This window comes from Lepidochelys kempii, chromosome 12 (genome assembly GCF_965140285.1).
Source record: "Lepidochelys kempii isolate rLepKem1 chromosome 12, rLepKem1.hap1, whole genome shotgun sequence".
In the NCBI taxonomy this organism is placed as follows: Eukaryota; Metazoa; Chordata; order Testudines; family Cheloniidae; genus Lepidochelys; species Lepidochelys kempii.
The window spans coordinates 43,009,278-43,033,021 of NC_136391.1; the positions used below are offsets into that span (position 1 = coordinate 43,009,278).

General features: G+C 46.1%; 1 protein-coding gene across 2 annotated transcripts in view; it reads left to right on the forward strand.

Moving 5' to 3' along the window:
* The window catches only part of ZFHX3 (zinc finger homeobox 3), a 283,633-nt gene that overhangs the window by 248,070 nt on the left and 11,819 nt on the right, over nt 1–23,744 (forward strand). For both annotated transcript variants that reach the window (XM_073308352.2, XM_073308351.2), the window contains 4 exons: nt 486–619; nt 854–1,054; nt 10,329–10,431; nt 11,955–17,378. In XM_073308352.2, the coding sequence (XP_073164453.2) occupies nt 486–619; nt 854–1,054; nt 10,329–10,431; nt 11,955–17,378 (5,862 nt within the window). The remainder of the gene's footprint in view (nt 1–485; nt 620–853; nt 1,055–10,328; nt 10,432–11,954; nt 17,379–23,744) is intronic.

Genomic DNA, 23,744 nt, shown 5'->3' on the forward strand with positions numbered 1-23,744 from the left:
TGCCTCACAATGCTTAGCACACTGTGTATGAACCTTTCTGCACTCAGGGTAGGAATGTTATCCTGCACTGTCCTCTGTATGGCCAACTCTTCCTGGAAGGAGGGGGAATCCTGACACTCAAACGCTGACATATGGCCAAGTGGTCAGGTCTCACATGTAAACACAGGAGAAGACTCTCTTGCATCTACTAGATTTTTAAGCTGACCTGGGGAGTCCGAGTGAGTGGGTGTGCTTTTTTGCTTGTAACTGTATGGATTTGTAACGGTTCCTTATTGCCAGTAATGCCAGATATTGAGAGAGAAACTCTTACTTTCTCCCTAGCATGTTTAGGCCCAGATGTTTCTCCTCTTCAAATCCTTAGTCTGTGTTTGTTTCAAGAAAATACAATAGCACAAATGGAATTACTGATCTTTTCATCCAGCATGAACCCCTTTAGAGCTGGCCTGATGGGGATGTCCTAATGCAAATCTCATTTGTCTTTGCAGCACCAGCCAGCCAGGCAGACAAGGAGCTGACAGAGTCTCCAGCATCCTCCAAATGCATGTCATTTCCCAGCAGCTCTGAGTCACCTCTCTCCTCTAAATGGTCAAAAACTTCAGAGGAGACCAAATCAGAGCAGGTGAGGCACAGGAGCCCAGCATTACTTCCTGGACAGCCATAAAAATCTAGAGGCTGTTAATTCACTTCCCAGGTGTTGAGAGAAAAAGCAGAGTTGATGAAAAGATGGTGATTGAGTGGTAGGACAAAGGCACAAGATTATTACAGTCAAGCTGTAAAGAAGGAGGGGATACAAGCAGTGATTGTATCAGTCACATGATTCAGTCAGCATGTTTTGTTTCATCTCTCTCTACAGATGTATCAGTGTCCATACTGCAAATACAGTAACACCGATGTGAACCGGCTGCGGGTGCATGCCATGACCCAGCACTCCGTGCAGCCCATGCTCCGCTGCCCACTCTGCCAGGACATGCTCAACAACAAGATCCATCTGCAGCTGCACCTCACACACCTACACAGTGTGTCGCCTGACTGTGTGGAAAAACTCCTCATGACGGTAAGTCTCTGGGAGCGGAAGTGCACCTTTTGCCTTCCCAGCAAGAGTGAAGTTGTCTTCGCATAAATGAAAGGACCTTGCCTGTGCCCATGGGCACTGGCTAGTTTTGATGTAACCTGCTGATCCAAGATCCCACTCCCTGATCATACAAGAACTTCTCTTGCTTTGATTCTTCTCATCCCCATGTTATCCTAGCTGCAGAATACCAAGGTTTGGGTATCATGGTGGTCGGCACAATCAGGAGAAGGAGTTATCCTGTGGAGATACTGAGAAGAATATTCAGTAAACATGTTCTCCCTTAACCCTTTAAAGTCACTACAAAAGATCAAGTCGACACTCATCATAATGGGAGTAGAAGTAGGATCTGTTCCTTCAGTGAGAAATCAGCCAGTCGGAGATAATGTAACTTTTTATAAGTAACAGATCACTTTATTCAAGGCAACTATAACAACCATGTGGATATTGTGTAGTTGGCCTGAGTGAGATGGATAATGTGTGGCTGTAGAATCCTGTAAATCCCTTGTTTAAAATGCCACTGTCACAATGTTTTGAAATGCCTCATTTTAAATTGAACTTTAAGGATGGTCAGTTAAACTTTTCTGAAGTGGGAAGGTCTTTAGGCCATTGAAATGGAGGAGATTTGCTAAATAATACCAAATATTTCCATGGAAACATGTAGTTAGAAACCGATCCATTTTTGTAATTGTTTCTCCAAGGTGGGTTGCACCTTAGTCACAGCTGCGCAATCTTCACCAGTGCAGTTTCTCCGTAAGTGTAGCAAAACTTGAGATCAGTTAAATCTGGTTCATTACCAAGATGTTTGTGTCAAACTTTTTTTCCCCTTCTACAGCATTGCTCTAGGTGTCAAACATGGGAGTCCTGTTCTAACACTGTCTCTAATGGAAGCCTTTATCCAGCATGCTCTTTGTCTCCAGTTCATTTGAGAAGGAAATTATCGTTACAGTGCATGATGGGGAAATGTCCTTTTTATTATGTTTCTAACATTGCGGTGCTCAAGCTATCATTCTGAAGAGGCTTTTTGTATGAGCGACAATCTCTTGGTCATGGACTGGCTGGTCGGGGACTTGCTTTTATGATGTCTGTGCGGAGCACCTAGCACAATTTAACTTCTAAGCACTGCGACAATACAAATAAATACAAATAATCTTGTGGGCTCACCTGTCTTTCCAGCGTCTCAATCCATGTGTATCAGGGCACAAGAAAAAATGTCCAGTGGTCCATGTTTCTCCTTAGGTGGCATTGTTTGTGAAAGTACATAATCTTGCTCCAGCACCAGTCGTCTTCTTCCCCCTTTTTTTCTGTCTTTTTCTCTCCTTCCTCTTTGCTTGTCAGATTTCTCTTTCCCTCTGCAGCTTTCCCCCCCAGTTTCTTGTCCTTCCAAGTCTGCTGCCATATCCCCCTTCCTCTGCCATGCCTGGCTCCAGATGGGCTGAAGAAATATTCTGCTCCGCGCTGGAGGATGGTTGATTAAATGCCAGAAGGGATGCTGTACCTAGCAATCAGCGCTGTCCAGGAACATCTGGGAGAGATCCGTGCACCACAGTGTGGGAGCCATGATCCTGGAACACATCAACATCTAACAGTGTTGACAGGTCCCATTACTGCTCCCCAGTAAATGCCAAATTCGGATACTTCTGTCCTCAGTGAAAACAATAAACAATACAAAAATACCAGGGGGCTTTGGGAAGAGAACATGTTAGTTAGCTAACATTTATAGCACTCAAGATATGTCTACACTGCAATTAAAAGCTGTAGCTGGCTCGTGCCAGCTGACTCAGACTCATGGGGCTCGGGCTAAGGAGCTGTTTAATTGCAGTGTAGACGTTCAGGTTCAATCTCTAGGACCCTCCCCCTTCATGCAGTCCCAATGCTCAGGCTTCAGCCTGAGCCCAAACTCCTGCACCACAATTAAACAGCCCTGTAGCCTGAGCCCCGCAAGCCTACGGGTGTCTAATTGCAGCGTAGACACACCCTCAGAGGCCCCAAACAGGGACAAAGATCTGTCGTACTGGGTCATTGTACACATTTATAGTCAAGGACTGTCCCAAAGAACTGAGATTCTAAGGCAGCTTAGAGTCAAACACAAGATGAAAATATTTGGTCCCTATGATGAAGAGAAATGTGAGAGCAGTGAGTAGCAATAGAGCTTCTGCCATACAAGTGGGAGTCCCCGGTCTGCACAGAGTGCTCTCCATTGTTATAGCCTAGAGAAATGGGGTCAGTGTATGAGGCCTTGTCTAAACATACAAGTTGTACCAGTTTACCTAAACTGGTTTAGAAACTGATGTGGTTAAATTGGTATAGCCTCTTGTGTGGGCACTCTGTCATGGTTAAGAATGCCTTATTTAAATCGATATACGGAATTCTTCAGGCCATTTAAGTGCAAGCAATTTAGTTAGATTGGTGCACCTTCTGTGTGTGATCAAGAGCTCACTCACCCAGTAGTTTAACAACCCCTGCCCAGGGCACCTGGAGTGCTCCAGCCTTCTGCTGAGATCAGAAATCCCATCAGAAAGGATGGGAGTCTCCTATGAGCCCTGTCCCATTACTTGTTTCTTTGGTCACATCCATGAAGCCTGGGCTGCTTTTCTCTTTGGTGTTGGGGAAATAACACCTGGGGAAGAGGGATGGTCTCAGTGCTTTGAATAAAGCAGAAGGGGGCCAAGCAGATATTTTCCTTTTGCTTTAAATGGCAAACATGTTTTTTAGAAAAATAAAAGAAACAACCATTTGTGGTGGACACAGAAACACCCTAAGTTCCTAATTTTGCTCATTCCAGCCAAGATTCCTGTCTCAGTCTGAAGGCACCGAGACCCAGTTCATGCACTATAAGTGAATTGCAGCCCAATAAATGGGAGCCAGGTTGCTTTTGACACGATGTCTTTGCGTTCAGTATTTGAAGGAGGCTCAAGTTAATAATACCTTATCAGACGCCTTTCAGGAACCTGCAGTGTCTAATATGTCTGTTGCCATAGTAACAGCTGCTTGCTTATGCTCCATCTCATATCTGTGTGTTTCTTGCCCCTCTTCCGTTCATATCAACAAGCAGTCTGGGTGGCTGTCCTGTTGGGAATAGCCAGAGCACTAGCCCTCCTTTCTGAGACCTGACCCTCTCAAGACTCTGCTAGTCCATCAATGGTGGGGTGAGAGAGAAACGTGTGTGATTGGTATGTCGAGGTCCCAGAGCCCAAAGGCACATGTGCAGCAACTCCAGCATCTAATGGACTGGGAAGACATGACATAGAGGGTTTATATACAGTAAGTGAAGCTCCCAAGATACCCTGACAGCTGAAGGCAACATTCCATGAAGCCCCAGTTCGTTCGCACCAGTCTTCTGCTGCTGCCACTTGATTACGCTGGTAAATAAATGTGTTAAAATTTGTTTTATATGGTATTTCATCTGCTCTAAACTAGTCTAGTTGTCTTTCCACACAACAGCCACTTCACTAGTCCTGGACCTGCACCACTTTGGCCGAGAGCTCCTTAATGAGGGTGAAGTGCAGTTCACTTCCATAGTCAATTGACAAGATTGATGGGCTCGAAATAGGAGAAGGGACTGCTTCCCAGGCAGCCTCCAGTAATGGGGAATTCTCCTGCCTCCCTCTCAGCATCCTTTATCTTTCCATAAATTCCTCTGCCCGTCCATTTAATTCTGTTGTCAGTTTTCTTGTCCCGTGTTCAAGGTGTCCTTCCAGGGTTTCCTGTCGCCAGCTGTCTTTTCATCTTTTTCGTTTCTCTCTTGCTCCCAGAGTAATTCTTTCCTGTCTCTGCCATCCTCTCTCCTCTCTCACTATCTTTACATTCTTTTCTACTTTTCTATTGTCTCTTCTTACTGCTCTCTGCCTTCTGCTGTCAGTCAGTTTTTCTCTCTCCCTCCCTCTCACCCCCTTTCCCTCCCCCTTCTCTTTCTCACTCTGTGTCTCGTTCTCCATCTCGGATGAAGGTAATGAAAATAATCGGGCTTCATTAATTCTGAGCCCTGTGAGATGATAGCCATTTGGAGCCATGTTTGCCAATTAGATGGTCTAAATTAGAAGTGACCTTGGTATACTGCCATCGCTTTGCCTGTCTGAGTCTAATGAAGCTTTTCACTCCAGCCCCCTCTCTGTCTTTGTAATGGAAATTCCCTTCTTTGTCTGGTTCGGGGACCTTGCATTGTATGTGCATTCCCCCCTGCATGGACAGAGGGGGTATTAATGTAGCTCCTCAGACCATTGCTAGAGAGGTTATTTTTAAATCTAAATTATTTTGGCCATTTTGGGGGAGCTCATGAAGAGCTACCTAGAACTTACATGGGATTGGCCCCGCATCCCAGACAGGCAGAGGCAGCCAGTGGGAGAAGGCTGAGCTAATGTATAGAATATTGATCTCTTGTCATTGTCCAAAGGTCAGTACGTGGCTTTGATGTGTCCAAAACCCATGTTATGCTCCTAGGGTCAGAATAGAGGAGACTGGCCAAGATGGGAACCTCCATACAGATGGTTACCCCAACTATAAGCTTTGCTAAGGCTTAGAAAAGGGTGTGGTGTGTGGAAATGGGGCAAGGGAAATGAGAGAACAGGGATGAACAGCCATTTACAGAGCCCAGCATTGCTGGCAGAGTGGAGATTGTACCGAGCCCCTTTTCCAGCCCCTGAACTGTTACATTCAGCTCTTCTAACAGGCTCTCCGGTGCTGTCACTTGAAGAGTGTGGGTGTGGCCCAGTTTCAGCAGGATTCCCACACCGAAGGATCATGTTTCTCTCAGCCATTTTGGACTGTCTCCTCTGAGGAAGCAGCTTACGGAGTCCTTTTCAAAAATAGCAGCAAAGTCATTTTCGCTTGAGGATGAGCGCTTGAGCTTAGTCTCTGTGAGAGAGGGCAGTCTTAAGGGAGACAAACAGGACAAGGAGAGAGGAGAGCTGTGTTCAATTTCTGCTCACTTTGTAACACTGAGCAGTTGGGCCAAATTTTCCAAAAATGGCCACTGATTTGGGGTACCAGGTACACGTACTGGAGCCTGCTTTCTAGAGAGGCTGAGCACCCGTAGCTTCCATTGGCTTCAACTGGAGTTGTGGGCGCTCAGCATCTACGAAGACCAGGGACCACTTCACCCCTAGCATAAATACTCACTAGCTAATTTCATCTTGGGGCAGCAGGATACTGCATAAGAGACATTGCTCGGACAGGAAGGAAACATACTAAGGTCTGATAGTACTGGGTATACATTTCCTATGTAGGTGATACCATTCATAGCCTACACGATAACATTGTGTAGAAGGATGACTTACAAGAGAGCCAGGAAGTGCTAGCGTATGGTCCCTTTGGACACATGCCTACATACTACGGGGATGGGCCGGTTAGAAACTCTGAGAGTGAAATAAATAATTATTTTCTAGAGCTGAAACATGCTAGGTGACTTTCAGCCCAGATAGAACAATGTGACTCTAGCCCCTAGGGGATGACAATCTGATTTGAACATGGTGCAGTGAGTATGGCTAAGAAACAAAAGGGAAGTGATAGAGGGAGATTGTGAGCTCTTTGGGGCATGGACCATCTCTTTGTTCTGTGTTCGTACAGGCCCTAGCTCCATGGGGGTCACGGCTAGGGCTCCTCGGCGCTGCCCCAGTACACAGAATAACTAAGGTCTAGGGTTACAGGAGCAAGCTGACACAGTGACGCATTGCAATTGTATACATACCTTAGGGTTGTTTTCATACCTTCATACTGGTGCATATGATGTTGGTGTTGTGGACGCACTAGAGAAACTTGAATGAGGAAATACAAGCATTTAGGAGTTTGGGGCTTGCATTCGTTCCCAGCTATTGCTGGACAAGCTGAATGAGAAGTGACCACATATGATCACATGAAACTTGCACATAAGTTAACTTCCCCTACAAGACTCAACCCTCCACCGCCCGTCCACCCATGACAGTTACACCATTTAAATACAGACATAAGCATAAACAGTAGCAAATAATATCATTTACCTGGTGATCTGTGATTGGCCACCAGCATTCAGTGCCTTCCTTTTCACCTTATACTCTGATTATTTATTTGTATTGCAAAATCACCAGAGTGGGCCAGGCCCTCTGTGCATGCACAGGAAGCCATAGTCCCTGCCCCAAAGAGTTTACTGTGTGAAAAGATAAAACAGATGAAGATGGGGGCTTGGGACACAGCATATATGCCAAGTGATCAGGTTGATGAGTGGTCAGGCAACTCCCCCTGGGAGAGACACTGGGTGTGGGAGGGGGAAGGCCCCCACCAGGAAGATGGCTACAGCAAAGAGGACTGCATATCAAGAAGACTGAGCTGGCAAATGACTGAGAGGTGGAGAGATCAGGCAATGAGCCAAGCATAGAGCTTTGCATTCAGGGTTTCACTTGCCAGTGGCTCCCATGCATAGCTTTTTGGGAGAGCCTGCAGTTGTCCTGAATACACAGATGCACACAATTTCTCACTTCCTGCCCTTCTGGCTTTGTCCCAGTTCCCTCTGGGAATTTTCTGCCTTATAACAATTTCCTGTACCAAAGCCCTTTCTGGGTGTGGGGGGAGGAAAGAGGGAGAAGGGGGGAGAACTGAGGCTGTGGAGATGCAGGTAGGTAAAGGTAATTACTTAAGCACATATAGGGGCAGGACTTCTTGGTTTGGAGGCCCCGATTAAGATGCAGAGGCGCATGTGAGGTTGATGATTATATTTCGGGGTGAGTTAATTGACAGAAGGTGAAGGCAGACAAAGAAACTCTGCTTACTGCCTTCTTGAATCCCAATCAGGAATTATGATTAAAGACGCGGCGAGACAACAGAGCCCTGATGAATTGGTATCTTTATTTTTTTCCTTTTTGCCGTCATTCACACTTGATTGACTTCAACCTTTCAAGTGCAAAAGTCTCTCTTTTCCATTATTATTCATAGCCATCTGAGTTTTTCTAATTAAAGTGTATGAAAACAATTACTGATCCATCGTACTGAGTCTGTTAGTGGGGATGACTGCCTTACTGTAACATGTATAAAAAGCCCACAGTTTTCTATAATGATGTGCTACTGAGGTGTTAGATAATTTTATTCTTTTTCTACTCTGTGGGGTTTTTTTAATTTCTCGTTATTTATTTTTCATAATTCCTAAAGATCCTGGGAAAGCACTTTCCCTGCTGATAAAATGAAGAGGGACATTGCTTTCTTTCCTCCTCTGCTTCCTACCTCATTCCCCCTCCTCTGAGTCTGGTTACTATGAATTAATCGGTGACCTTTCACTTCTTGCATTCCCTCTGGACTCACCAACCATATCCTTCAGAAACATTCTGCTTTGGAATAAAAGGTGGAATGAGTTTGGCATTCTCCGCCCCTTTCCTAGTGCTTTGTCAGTTGCAGCTGCCTTTACAGGGTATAGATGTCTGTAAAACACAAATGCTGTGTCTGTCTCACACTCACCTTCAGTGCTTAATTTGTGCCAGGGCTGAGTCCTGTAACTGCTAGGCTTGGCAGTTCAGAGCCCCGGCACCTCTGGGCTTGCTGTGTCAGTTACCAAAGTAAAAAATCGCTTGAGCTCTAGCACCTCTTTCATTACAAATGAAGCACTGCCCATCTTGCACAGCTCTGTGAGTGACCAGAGCAGTCACAGCATCCCTTCCCTCTGCTGTCAGACATCCGAGATCTCTCACAATCAAATCTTCATTTGAGGCTGTCCGTGTACGTGCTCCTGCTCCCCATGAACCTGAGCATGGCTGGACCAGACCCTGTTTCCCTACTCATGCTGTGTAGGCTTTACATTAGTGCCAGTGAGGAAGACATCATGTCCTATTTAGGGTTCACAGTATTTCAGCTAGACCTTGGTCACAGATGTTGCTAGCATTTCATTAGTCATCCCGCATGCACCTTGTGGCCTTTGACTTAAGTTCACTTAGAAGAAGGTAGGTAGCAGAACTGTATGAATGTAATCATGTCATTTGTTCTGCCATGAAATGCAAGGATCAATCCATTCCTCTGCCTGGCCTGAAGGGGAGCCTTTTGTAACTTCACTAGAGAACGTGACAGGTTAGCGCAGTGTCCAGCATGCCATGCTCTCCCAGCAGTCAGTGACTGGAAAAGGGCACTGTCGGAGCACCACACTGTGAGTCAGTTTGGGTTTGCTGCTCCCTCAATCACTAAGAACTCAGGGCATGGTAAGGATGTTCCTTTTAGCATCTAGGTGAGAGGTGCTCACAGACAATCAAAGCAGCAGAACGGACATCAAGCACTTGTTTATGGGGTGAGCTCCTGCATGTGGCTGTGTTATGAGATAACACTAGTGGGAACAATGGTCTTGAGTGGTTTCCTGAGCTACTGTGTTGGGGAGCATCTGTTGAAGAGCAGCCGTTAAGATGCTATGCGTGTGGTGCTCAGAGTTACATAGGGTTTTGTTGCTGCACGCCTGATGTTAAACACTGGTCAAAGCCCTAGTCATTTTGGTCAAAACTGTCAAAAGTAACTAGTGATTTTGGATGCCCAACTTTCAGTTACTTTATGGGGGCCTGATCCTATGAAAGTGCAGAGCCCAAAACCCAAGCTTCTTTTGAAGTGTCTCAAATCGGGCTCCCAAAAATTGAGCTATCCAGAATCACTAGTTGCTTGTAAAAATCCTGGCTTTCGAGTCTTGGGCTGGTGATAGCACAACTGATTGCAAACGGAATTTTGAAGCGAGCCAGAGTGAACACTTGTTTTCTTTCCAACAGTCAGAACAGCTTTGTGTTTCAGACAGTTTGCCATCTCTTTTCCCTCTTTCTTTATTCATCCCTTCTCGTCACCTCTCTTTAATTGTACTCTTCTTTCTTGTGCCCCTCCTTTTTTTTTGCATCAATACACTTTGAAAATAGTGCTGTAGTGCTCCCTAGTTCAAGATTACAGTGTACTTTATAGGTGTGATTTAATTAGGGCCTTATTATGTTTTCAGTAGCTTAAGGTGGGCCTTTCAACTTCTCTACCTAATTGGTTGCACAAGAAGTTTCACAGCCCATGACAAAACATTGTCAGTGATCAAAGTCTGAATTCTACATAAAGGAAAAATATTAATACGATGATTCTTCGAGTGTGCAGTGTTAATTATGTCCAGAATGTAACTGTAGAAACACTTTTGACTGATGTGAGCTTTGTCTAATAAACACGAATCTTCAGTGAGCTAAGAAAAGTGACACCTCTGCTGATGTCTGATTTTGCTTATTGAAAGATTTAAAAAATATTTTTCTGTTTTTATTTCTCCTCTCTCCCATTTTCCCCACCGTCCTGCCGCCCTCAGGTGACAACACCGGAAGGGATGATGCCCAGCAGTATGTTTCTCCCAGCAGCCGCTCCAGACAGAGATGGAAACTCCAATGCCGACGAGCCGGGGAAGCGGGCCGGTCAGTTACTTAACGCTTATCTGGAAAAATCATCCTGCTTTGAATTGTAGCAGCTTCTTGTTTCCCATGCACTGAGAGAAAAAGGCCTCATTGCAATCCCTTGCCCATGCAGTTTCTGCTACAGATCATTCATTGCAAAGACCAGTGCAGACAGCAGGAGATCTAACAGGAAGCAGCTAATTTCACTGAAGTAACACCACAGTTGAGGCATGTTAGCAAGGCAGCTCAAAATTACATTGGCCTTTTTTATTACGTTATTGTTGTAAAGTCATGCCTACCAGTAACAGTGGTCAGTTATTTAATCCTGACTATAGTGTGATATGGCAGCAAAAAAAGGACACTACAGTTTTGGGTACATAGGTGAGGCCCCTAGTCTCCAAATGGGGAGGTGATAGTCTCTAGGTCGGATTCTGTCAGTGTCGAGCCTGGTGCAGGGACCACAGTGGGAGAGCCCCATAAGGAAGTTTGGGATTAAGACAACCACCACCTCCTTTCTGCACAGGGCTTGCATGTGAACGGCACCGTTCCAGAGAGGACACCAATGGCATGGCTTGGGCTGCTGGAGATGTGCTGATTCCTCAAATCCCCTCCTCAGCTTCCACCAATAGGAGTATCTCTCCCCTGCTAGAACTCTTCTTCTCTCTTGGGTAGAACCTGGAGGAAAGATGGCAGTGGAACGGTTGCTTGCCCTTCCCCAAAAGGCTGAGTTCTCCTGAGGCATAGCAGCCTTCAGTGGAGTCGGGAACAGCAGGGGCTGAATTTCACTCTTTCTTTGCAGCGTTAGTGGACCTGAGGCTCAATGTATGTTTAGTTCTTGGCACATCATTATCAGCAAGACTTTGACAAGCTGACGGGACAGCAAGGAAGAGTAACAAAGATAGTTATGGGACCACAGGGTTTAATTTGGGGAGGAATTAAAGGGTGGTAAATATGCCCGGTTTGTTTGAACAACCATCATGTGGGAGATGTGTGCAGTCCACAGATAGTCAAAAGGTGTAAAAGTCAAGGAGGAAGAAAAATTTATTTAGGGTTGTGCAGTGGGGCATAACATGTATAATGAGGTGAAGTTAAGAAAGTGAAAATTTAGGCTGAATATTAGGGGGAACGTCTGTCCTTCTGCACTAAAGATAATGTGCCGGCATGTAGCGAGGAGGCATGGCCTCCCTCTGAGACTGATGGGAAGGAATGGCCACACACTCTTATGGGGCAGTAGCCTGCTTACAGAAGGGGAAGGTATGTTTTATGAGAGGGCCGTTGAGCTACATCATGGGCTGTGGTAATCTTGGGCAGCGGGGGGGCTAACTAAATACTTGGTGAGAAGTAACAGCCTCAGCAGAAGTAGTGGTGAAGGAAAATGACGCTGTTTGTGGCCGGGGGAGGAAGTACTGGATCAGATGTAAATTAAGAAATGAATAATGATTTATATTTTTATTTAAATTGTAAATGAGTGACAGAGACAAGTCCTGTCTAAACTGTATCTTCCTTGCATCACTTCACCCTTTTTATTCCGGTTCTGTTTTCAGAGACCTCTGAGGACTCAGGAAAAGGCCTCCTGTCATCTGAGAGCATAGAGCACAGTGGAGAGTCCAAACCTGTTCCTGCCGATCAGAGCTCCACCAGAGAGGACTCTGGCTTTCTTTGCTGGAAGAAGGGGTGCAGCCAGGTGTTCAAAAGCTCAGCGGCCCTTCAGACGCATTTCAATGAAGTTCATGCTAAACGGCCCCAACTGCCAGTATCCGATCGCCACGTCTACAAGTACCGTTGCAACCAGTGCAGCCTGGCCTTCAAAACCATCGAGAAGCTGCAGCTTCATTCTCAGTACCATGTAATCAGAGCAGCTACTATGTGTTGTCTTTGCCAACGCAGTTTCCGAACCTTCCAAGCTCTGAAGAAGCACCTGGAGACAAGTCATCTGGAGTTGAGTGAAGCAGACATTCAGCAGCTTTACAGTGGGCTTTTGGTCAATGGAGACCTCCTAGCTATGGGTGATCCTTCGCTGGCTGATGACCATACTATCATTGTTGAAGATGATAAAGAGGAAGAGAGTGACCTAGAAGATAAACAGAGTCCTACTGGCAGTGATTCTGGGTCAGTACAAGAAGACTCTGGCTTGGAACCTAAGAGGGCCCTACCTTTCAGAAAAGGTCCTAATTTCACCATGGAGAAATTTCTCGACCCATCTCGCCCATACAAGTGCACAGTCTGCAAAGAATCTTTCACACAAAAGAACATTCTTTTGGTCCATTACAATTCAGTCTCTCATCTGCATAAACTGAAAAGAGCCCTTCAGGAGTCTGCTACTGGGCAACCTGAACCTACCAGCAGTCCAGACAACAAACCTTTTAAGTGCAACACTTGCAATGTGGCCTACAGCCAGAGTTCTACGCTGGAGATCCACATGAGGTCTGTCTTGCACCAGACAAAGGCTCGAGCTGCCAAGCTGGAGGCAGCTAGTGGCGGTGGCAGTAGTAACGGAACTGGCAGCAGCAACAGCATCTCTCTGGGTTCGTCCACACCAAGTCCAGTGGGTGCTAGCAGCTCTAATACCTTCACAGCCGCCAACACCAGCAGCGCTGGCCCAGCTCCCGTCCCTGGTTCACTCAAGCAGGGATCCGGTGAGAGTGTGGGAATCGCACCGTCGAGTAACCCCGTTAGCACGAACATCGCCTCCCCTTCCGAGCCTAAGGACGTCAACCGGAAGAAACTGGCTGACATGATTGCATCCAGGCAGCAGCAGCAGCAGCAGCAAGCTCAGACTTTAGCACAGGCGCAAGCCCAAGTCCAGGCCCACCTCCAGCAAGAGCTGCAGCAGCAAGCTGCCCTCCTGCAGTCTCAGCTGTTCAACCCTGCTCTCTTACCACATTTCCCCATGACCACAGAAACCCTACTCCAGCTTCAGCAACAGCAGCATCTTCTGTTTCCATTTTACATCCCCAGTGCTGAGTTCCAGCTCAATCCAGAAGTTAGCTTACCTGTGACCAGCGGTGCTCTGACACTACCTGGTACTGGTCCAAATTTGCTGGAAGATTTAAAGGCTCAAGTTCAGCTCCCACAGCAGAGCCATACACAGATATTACAACAGCAGCAAGGCCAACTATCTTTGTCACAGTCTCACTCTGTCCATATACAACAGAGCCAGCATCACGAGAAAAAAAACAAATCCGTTATTAAGGAGAAGGAAAAAGAAACCCAGAGGGAAAGGGAAAATGCAGAGAGGGGAGACAGCAGTTCATTGTCTAAAGAGTCTCTGCCTGACAACCTAAAGCCCAAAGACAAGAAAGACTTTGCCCCAGGCAATAGTTCAGAACCCTCCCTACTTCCTCCACGTATCGCATCTGATGCAAGAGGCAATGCCACAAAAGCCTTGCTAGAAAACTTTGGCTTTGAGCTGGTTATTCAGTACAACGAGAACAAGCAGAAGGTGCAAAAGAAAAATGGGAAGACAGAGCAGGGTGAGAACTTGGAAAAGCTTGAATGTGACACATGTGGCAAGTTTTTCTCAAACATCCTCATTCTAAAGAGTCACCAAGAGCACGTTCACCAACACTACTTCCCTTTTAAGCAGCTGGAGAGGTTTGCCAAGCAGTACAGAGAGCACTATGATAAACTGTATCCACTGAGACCTCAGACTCCAGAGCCACCTCCACCTCCTCCTCCACCTCCACCCCCTACAGCACCTCCTCAGCCAGCTTCCACTCCTGCCATTCCTACTTCTGCTCCACCTATTACTTCTCCTACAATTGCACCAGCCCAGCCATCTGTGCCACTCACCCAGCTCTCTATGCCAATGGAGCTGCCCATCTTTTCACCACTTATGATGCAAACTATGCCACTACAAACATTACCTGCCCAGTTACCACCTCAGCTTGGTCCTGTAGACTCTCTACCTGCGGACCTGGCTCAGCTGTATCAACATCAGCTCAACCCTAGCCTTCTACAGCAACAGCAGAACAAGAGGCCACGTACTCGGATCACAGATGACCAGCTCAGAGTTCTTCGGCAGTATTTTGATATCAACAACTCTCCCAGTGAGGAACAGATCAAAGAGATGGCAGACAAGTCTGGACTGCCACAGAAAGTGATAAAACACTGGTTTAGAAACACTCTGTTCAAAGAACGCCAGCGCAACAAGGATTCCCCATACAACTTCAGCAATCCTCCAATTACCAGCCTGGAAGAACTGAAGATAGACTCACGGCCTCCCTCTCCAGAACCTCAAAAGCACGAATACTGGGGAAGCAAGAGGTCCTCCAGGACACGGTTTACCGATTACCAGCTCAGAGTCCTGCAGGACTTTTTTGATGCTAATGCTTATCCAAAGGATGATGAATTTGAACAACTTTCTAATTTGCTGAACCTCCCTACACGGGTTATAGTGGTGTGGTTCCAGAACGCCCGTCAGAAAGCTAGGAAAAACTATGAGAACCAAGGAGAAGGCAAAGATGGAGAACGGCGGGAGCTTACAAATGACAGGTACATTCGAACGAGCAACTTAAACTACCAGTGCAAAAAATGTAGTCTTGTCTTTCAGCGCATTTTTGATCTTATCAAACACCAGAAAAAGCTTTGTTATAAGGATGAGGATGAGGATGGACAGGATGATAGCCAGAATGAAGACTCTATGGATGCAATGGAGCTATTGACGCCAACCAGTTCCTCCTGCAGCACACCAATGCCCTCTCAAGCTTACAGCACCCCCACATCCTCAGCTAATGCAACCTCTTCAGCCTTCTTGCAGCTCACAGCTGAGGCAGATGACTCCTCCATGTATAGTTCTAAAATAGAAGCTACAGATGAGAAACCAAAGCAATCTGAACCTCCAAGTACACAGCAAAACCAAACTCAAGACAAGCAAGTGCAACCAAAGCAAGAGCCTCAGCAGCAGCAAGACCAAGGAGAACAGAAGACAAGTTCAACACACCAAAAGATCTCACCATTATCCCCCCCATCCTCATTACAACAACAGCCTCCGCCACAGGCACAACCACCCCAGTGTCCTTTGCCACAATCAAGCCCAAGTCCATCTCAACTCTCACATCTTTCCCTCAAGCCCCTTCATACGTCCACCCCGCAACAACTAGCAAACCTACCTCCTCAATTAATCCCGTACCAGTGTGACCAATGTAAACTGGCATTTCCCTCCTTTGAGCATTGGCAGGAGCATCAGCAGCTTCATTTTTTGAGTGCACAAAATCAGTTTATCCATCCGCAGTTTCTGGACAGGACGCTAGATATGCCTTTCATGCTTTTTGACCCCAGTAATCCACTACTTGCAAGCCAGCTGCTATCTGGAACTCTACCTCAGATTCCAGCAAGCTCAGCCACTTCACCCTCAACCCCAACATCTACAATGAACACTCTGAAGAGAAAGCTGGAGGAAAAGGCCAGTGCAAGCCCTGGGGAAAATGACAGTGGGACTGGCGGAGAAGAACCTCAGAGAGATAAGCGTCTAAGGACAACTATTACCCCAGAACAGCTGGAAATTCTGTACCAAAAGTACCTGCTCGACTCTAACCCAACACGGAAGATGTTGGATCACATTGCGCATGAGGTGGGCTTGAAGAAACGTGTTGTGCAGGTTTGGTTTCAGAACACTCGAGCACGGGAAAGGAAAGGGCAGTTTAGAGCTGTGGGTCCTGCCCAAGCCCATAGACGGTGTCCTTTCTGCAGAGCTCTCTTTAAAGCAAAGACGGCTCTGGAAGCTCATATCCGATCCCGTCATTGGCACGAGGCTAAGAGAGCTGGGTACAACTTGACTTTGTCTGCTATGCTCTTGGATTGTGATGGAGGACTCCAAATGAAGGGGGACATTTTTGATGGAGCAAGCTTTTCCCACTTGCCACCAACCAGTAGTGATGGTCAGGGTATTCCTCTTTCACCAGCAAGCAAAACTATGGAGCTCTCACCTCGAACTCTGCTTAGTCCGTCCTCCATTAAAGTGGAAGGAATAGAAGACTTTGAAAGCCCCTCCATATCCTCAGTTAATCTGAGTTTTGACCAAGCAAAGTTGGACAATGATGACTGCTCTTCAGTCAACACTGCAATCACAGACACTACAACAGGAGATGAAGGCAATGCAGACAATGACAGTGCAACGGGGATTGCAACTGAAATCAAATCAACATCAGGACCTAGTGAGGGCCTGACAAAGGCTGCCATGATAGCAATGTCTGAGTATGAAGATCGATTGTCTTCTGGCCTTGTCAGCCCAGCTCCCAGCTTTTATAGTAAAGAGTATGACAATGAAGGTACTGTGGACTATAGCGAAACCTCCAGCCTTGCAGACCCCTGCTCACCCAGCCCTGGTGCCAGTGGTTCAGCAGGCAAGTCTGGAGACAGTGGGGATCGGCCAGGGCAGAAACGCTTTCGCACTCAGATGACTAATCTCCAGCTAAAAGTCCTAAAGTCATGCTTTAACGACTACAGGACGCCTACCATGCTGGAGTGTGAGGTCCTAGGTAATGACATTGGACTGCCAAAGAGAGTTGTTCAGGTCTGGTTCCAGAATGCTAGGGCAAAGGAGAAGAAGTCCAAGCTAAGCATGGCCAAGCATTTTGGTATAAACCAAACAAGTTATGAGGGACCCAAAACAGAGTGCACTTTGTGTGGCATCAAGTACAGCGCTCGGCTGTCTGTACGTGACCATATCTTCTCTCAACAGCATATCTCCAAAGTTAAAGACACCATTGGAAGCCAGTTGGATAAGGAGAAGGAGTACTTTGACCCCGCTACTGTACGTCAGTTGATGGCTCAGCAGGAGTTGGACCGGATCAAAAAAGCCAATGAGGTTCTTGGTCTGGCAGCTCAACAGCAGGGCATGTTTGATAATACCCCTCTACAAGCTCTTAACCTTCCTACTGCGTACCCAGCACTACAGGGCATCCCTCCAGTCTTGCTCCCAGGCCTCAACAGCCCATCCTTGCCAGGCTTCACTCCATCCAACACAGGTGGGTTCTGGAACTATCATCTCTCTGCTCAAATGTGACATTTTCCCTGGTATTGTGTCTTCAGCACAAATGGCTGTTTCCTTGGCAATGCCTGAAATCAGGTTCATGAGCCCTCTGTTCTCTTATGTTAATTGGCAGGCTATAAAGAGTAGTTATTTTGCCTCTAGTTCCTTAATCCATGTTCTCTAGCAAGGCAAGAGACTTACTAACTCGCTGTGTCTCTCCATATCCGGTAGGCAAGTCCCTGTGTACTCTGGGGCAAGGACCCCTGCTTGCTTTGACACATCCTGTAAATTCTCCAGCACCTTCAAGTAACATGAAAATTGAAGCTTTTATTGAATTAAATATGAAAAGGAATAATACAGTCAAAACAATATCCGTTGTGTTGTTTCTTTTTACATTAAGTTCAATTTAGTGCTGCTCCCAAATTTTCAGTATATTGCAGATGTTTGTATTGACAACACAAACTGCATTGTAGAAATGGTGATAGAAAATCTGGTGGTTTTTAGCCTTCAGAGTGCCTTACAATAGTACCTACATGCCTATCCAGGCAGCCACGGATTCTTTTTGAGCAATAATTGGCAGTAAAAGGGAAATACAATTCCCTTATGGCCTACTTTCCATAAACAGAGAGTATGAATACTCCATCTTCCCCAGTGGTCCCTCCGTTCCTCTTCCTTCACCAGCTGGAGCAGTCATGGAAAGAAGGTCCTTAATCAGTTTAAACTTAGGCCATTTTTCCAAAAGTTTTTTCTTTGTCTGTTGGCATCTGGTGAATGCAATTTGAACTAGTGTATGTGAGCCTCCCCAGAAGATGGTAGCTCTCTGGAGGTGTTACAGCAGGGAATTTGCCAAATAACCCCCTGGCCCACCCCACTTTTCTTTGTTCCTGGAGGGCTGTGGTCCCCCTCCTCCATGGAACTACATACAGTCCCTGGCCCACAATGAGACATTGACTTAATACTGTAAGATCTCCCAAAGATATTGAAGGAAATTGCCATAGCTGTTACAGGATCCAAAAGGACTATGAGATTCAGCTCCAGAAGCTGCTCTCTGGTATAGTGCATGAATCAGGGATACCTTCTCCTAACAAGGAGACCCTGAAACTGTCCAGCATTAAACAGTTTTAAACAAGCTCCAGGGTTTGGAATACAGAGAGCTCGGGGCGCTTATTGGCGTGGCAAACACACCATTAAAAATCTTTAACCTTTTATTAAAGATATAGAAAAGAAGGGGGGAGTTGAAAGCATATGAAATGTAAAATAAGTAAGGCTTTCATTTTAACAACATCTCTTGTTCCCATTCCCTCTAGCTGAAGAGAGTTTTTTAAAAGGAAGCTCCTCCTGTTTGACAGTCTTTTAGATGGTTTTAGAGATGGTAATAACAGTGCTTTTTGGAGGGGAAAAGAGAACTTAGTTGATATGGTCTTAAGCTGTGGTTATTTGTTGCTGTTACAGTCCAATCCCATTTCCTAGAAGACAAAACAAAACAAACTCCCACAAGATAGGAGAGACAAGAACACCAAAGATTTGAAAATGCAACTTGTCTTTGGTGTTGATTCACATTTTGCAGTCTCACTGAGCAACACAGCCATAGCACGCAGTCTTGGCCACTCCCGAGACCTGGCAAACTTGTATCAGTGTCAGGCTAACTAGGGCATTGCTTTTGCTGCCTCTCTGGTCACAGACTTACAGCAGTGTTGCAAAACATACAGTCTTGGCCAGCTAAATCACACTGTCCTTAGACAGAAGGCAAGAGGAGAGAGGTAGGAAAGAGAAGAAATTAGATGGGGAAGGAAACAGACAAATGGAGCGGGAGGCACAAAGACTTACATCTCAGGTGGTGGTTGGGATTTAGCCAGAGCCACTGGAGGTGGTGATATCATCTGGGTTCCTCTCGTGGCCCAGTGTGGTCAACACATCTTTTGGGATTAGGATCACCAAGGTGCAAGGATGTGGTGGTAAATTCCAGAGCCCCAGGAGATTGTGGAGGTAGCAGCCGTGATGATGAAGCTCACTCCGTCTTTTCATTCAGCAATTGTTGCACTCGCATTTCCCGGTTTTCTCTGAAAAGTTTTTTCTTTTAAGGACTTCAAAAGGGAGTGATGGGCATAATAGCCCATGCTCTCATTACGTTCACCAATTAGGCCTAATTTCCAACACACCAATTTTGGATCACGGATTTCCAATCCCTTCCTCCTCTTGTTTACCAGGCATGATCTCAACAAGTCCTTGAGTGGTATCGTTAAGCCTATTTGTTTAGACTGTCTCCTCCTCCCCTCCTCCCCCACTCTTACTGATTTTTATAAACAATCTTCTGTAACAGGCTGAGTTGCACTTTTGTTACCTTTTCCCATCCACGTTTCTTGTTACGGGTGACTAGAACCATTTCATACATTTCCATCCGCTTTCCCACAGTTAGGCTCACAACTGAGATAGGCCTACTAGGCCCCAGTTATTACAGCAGTTCTTTGAATGGAGCTAGGGAAAGCACCTTCTACAGTGCCAGTGGTTTGAGGAAGCCACGTAGTAAGAAAAAGTGTTCTAGCAAAGACCCTACTATCGAGTCTAGCTGGAGCACAGCGTGTTTTCCCTGGACTATTGGAGTTTCAGAAAAGGACCTCTTCAGAATGGCCATATCATCTGCCTGAGAACACTCATCAGATTGGCATGGCCAAAGGAATAAGAGAGACCATTCTTTGAAGACTCTATAGGAGAACATGTCTGAGGACTTGGACCTGCCCTAAGTGCTGCACCTGACTGTTCTTCTTAGGATGTGTCAAATGGTTTCTGATTTGTCAAGCTCTTTCTAGAGCTGTCTTCTCCCTGGCACCATATGGACAAATCCTCCACAGGAGCCCCAATTCTAGACTAAGCCAATGCCATCAGACTGCAGAGTTCACAATTCCTGCCAGATCTCAACTCAGTCCCATAGAAGTCTTGAACTCAAGAAAAGCAAGTTCTTTAACATTCTGCTGCAGGTACACCTCAGAGGAGCACCAGAAGGCATCTTGGATAGCTACAGTGTTTTACCTAGGATTTCCTCAATATGGGCACAGTTAGAGCTTTTGGGACCTATGATCCTCCATCTCCTGTATTGGAAAGCGATGATAAGAGATCAGAGTCTCCTTTCCCCAGGAAGTCTCTTCCTCCAGGCTGCTGTCTGGATCCTGTAGCCTGCTGTTTCTGCATCCCTTGCAGTATTTATGCCTCAGTCACTCTACCTCAGAGGAGGAAGGAGAACTGGTGGGAGACCCTTTAGAGGCACCCTTTTTCCCTCATCCTGGGATGAGACTGTCTTAACTACTACTTTCTCTCCTCTGCGTGATGCCTAGGCCTTTCAGGGGCAAGATGGGCAGAATGGCGGTAGCTCTGGAGATTCCTGCAGTTGCCAAGTTCAAGAATTCACAGAATTCCAAGGAAGAGAGAGAGAACTTTCTAGCCTATTAATGAAGATCTGTTGAAACCAGCTAAAGAAGTCTGAAACACCCTGCCTCTGTTGACTCAGTTTCTAGGAAGTTAGATTGTATATACCTATGTGCTATATTCTATAGTTCCCCAGGGAAATATTTGAATTATTCTGCAAACATCCTTAGTTGTCGTTTCAGCCTCACCTAATGAATGGCATCTACTTCTGGGGACCCAATGGCAGGTCCTGCTATAGCTAAGCAAGCATAAAGGTGTGCTGGAGGACTCCACACCAGTTCTAAGAGATTTAGACCGTTGCACACCTTCCTGTTCTACTCCTCTCTTTGGGAACTGTTTATCCCAAACACAGAAAGCCATTTCTTTAACTCTTGGACCCTAGAGGTCATTGAATGGGGTGTTCTCCCTTAGGTTCAAAGCCATGCCAAAATATAACCACCTTCCCTTTTCAGGGTACTTTCTCAGAAGAAACTATTGTGAGAAGAGGTCTTGATCCTCATGATGAGGGGAACCATACAAGTGTGGTGCTACAGGACAGTGCAGGAAAAGTTTATTATACTGAAACGAAGTGCTGGCCTATATCCTATCCTGGACCTCCATGAATTAAACCAATATTTAAGGAAAATCAAATAATACATAGTTTCTTTAGGAAGCATAACCCCTGCTCTGCACCCTCAACCTTCAAGGTGCTACTTCCACATCTCAAGAAGGTAAAGGCACAGGATGTGCTTCAGGTTTATGATGGGCAGAAAACACTACCAGTGCAGGGCGTACCCTTTCAGGCTGGCAGCAGTCCTGAGGGCATTCCTCAAATGCTTGGTTTTACAGGTACGTCTGGTGTCTGATCTCGCAGGTACATCGATACCTGGAATACTGGCGTACAAGCTCCCAGTTTTACAGACGGTAATTCATGTCCTGGAGGAGACTTGCTCCTTCTTTATTTCGTCTCAGTAGAGCATAGGCTGTCTTCTGTGATGGGTGCTACCAGAGAATGTCTTAACCTGGATACCTTTCTCTGCTCTCATTCGTTAGATAATAATTACAATCTGAGTTGACGGGTACACCAGGAGCTTTGAGTCTTCATAGTCACGGAGACCTGAAGAGTCCAGGCCCGTACAAATTTGCTAAAGATTTAAGTCGTCAGATTGGCTCTCAGGTCCCATTTCCCAAGGATCAAAGAAAATTCTGTGCAGATTCTCTCAGATACTATGGTTGTGGTATATTACCTGAACAGACAGGGAGTTTGTGTCAGGAAGCAAACCATGAGAATGATGCATTCACAATGAAGGACCCTTAAACACTATTTTAGCCAACAACCCCAACTCTGAAGGCTGCAAATCAGCATGAGTAGTTTTTCTGGATCTCACTGGCTCTTCTGATATTTGCAGGATGAGCTCATCATGAACTAGTTTGCTCCAAGTCAGAATAACCATGTCTAAAATTCTGCTTGAGAGCTGACAGGGATCCCCAATGCACAAGAGGCAGGAAGATTTGACAGGACAAAGCTAGTATGACCTTAGTTGTGCCAGACTACGTAACCAAAGATCATCCACTCCACCTCCCTCAAATCAAGATCCTTTATCCCATCCAAACAGCAGGGTGTTCACCTGACAGCATGACTTCTGAATTTCTAGGGCATGCTGTCTTCAGCTGAAGAGATTAGGGCAGTGCTGCTGGAGTCCAGAAAACCCTCACTAGAAGTTATGCTAGAGACCATGGCTTTGCTAACAGGGGCAAAGCAATTCTCAGCCATGGCGAAGGTCTGCTCCATCACTGTTTGTGCTTATCGTGTCCCTGTGAAAGGGACCCCTGATGGAACCATTTTACAGGCTCTTAAAAGCATATGCTGTCCCATTCAGGGGTTTTACTGGTTCTTGTACCATGTATTTCTTCCTCTTTCACTTCCTGCTGAAGGTCTCAGTGTTCTCAGAACGGCAGACCTTGTTGGCCAACCCACCTTATACTGCATTGGTCTGTCTTAAGCCTCAGCTCAAATTTCTAACCAGTATTGTATCAGATTTTCACTTTGGACTATGTCACTATCTTTATTTGTCCCAAAGCCCCATCAGTATCCTGGGGAGATGAGGCTACATACTCTGGCCATTTAAAGCAATCAGCTGCTACTTAGAAAGGACTACCCTGTTTAGAAGTCAAGCAGATTATTGGTGGTCTTTAGAGAAAACTCCAGAGGTCGAGTCGTCTCAACTCAAAGGCTGTCTAAGCATATAAAACTGTACATCCAGGAATGCTATGAATTAGCTGCTGCTCCTGTGTTTGAACATCTCAGGGCTCACTGAACTAGAGAACAGCATCTTCAGTGGCACTATCCATATTATGCCCTCATCTGAAATACATAGGCTGCTACACAAAGCTCAATTCACACCTTCACAAATCATTGTTGTCTCAAGACAGCATCCAGAGCAGATGCTGGCTTCAGAAGGGCATTGCTTCAATCACTGTTGAACTCTCCAGGGCTCCTTAGCCCACATCCTCAAGCAGCCCACTGCTACTCTCCGGCAGTACACCTTTGTGAAGGCAAGGAAAGGATCACTTACCCAAGGTAACTGGTCCTCTGAGTGAATTGCCTCCAGAGAGCCACAGTGACCCTCTCTCATCTCCTTCTCTTTGGAAGTCAACTGTGAGTGAGTCTTGTGGAGGTATAGTGGAATTGGGGTGGGGTGTTTACACCTTTGGTATATGGATTGCAGCATCAAGGGAATTGCACACACCTACAGACTGCCAGCTGCCACTCAAACGGTTCCATTGCAGGCAAGCACCTCCTTTGGTAGGTCTGGAGAACCCAGAGTCCCCACTGCTAAATAATCCCTTCTTTAGACAGGTGGAAGGCCTTTCAACCTTTGGAGTTGGGGGCAGTTTGGGACTGGCACTGAGAGGGGATGCAGTTCCTCTTTCCTTCCTTGCTGTGGGCAAGAGCAAAATT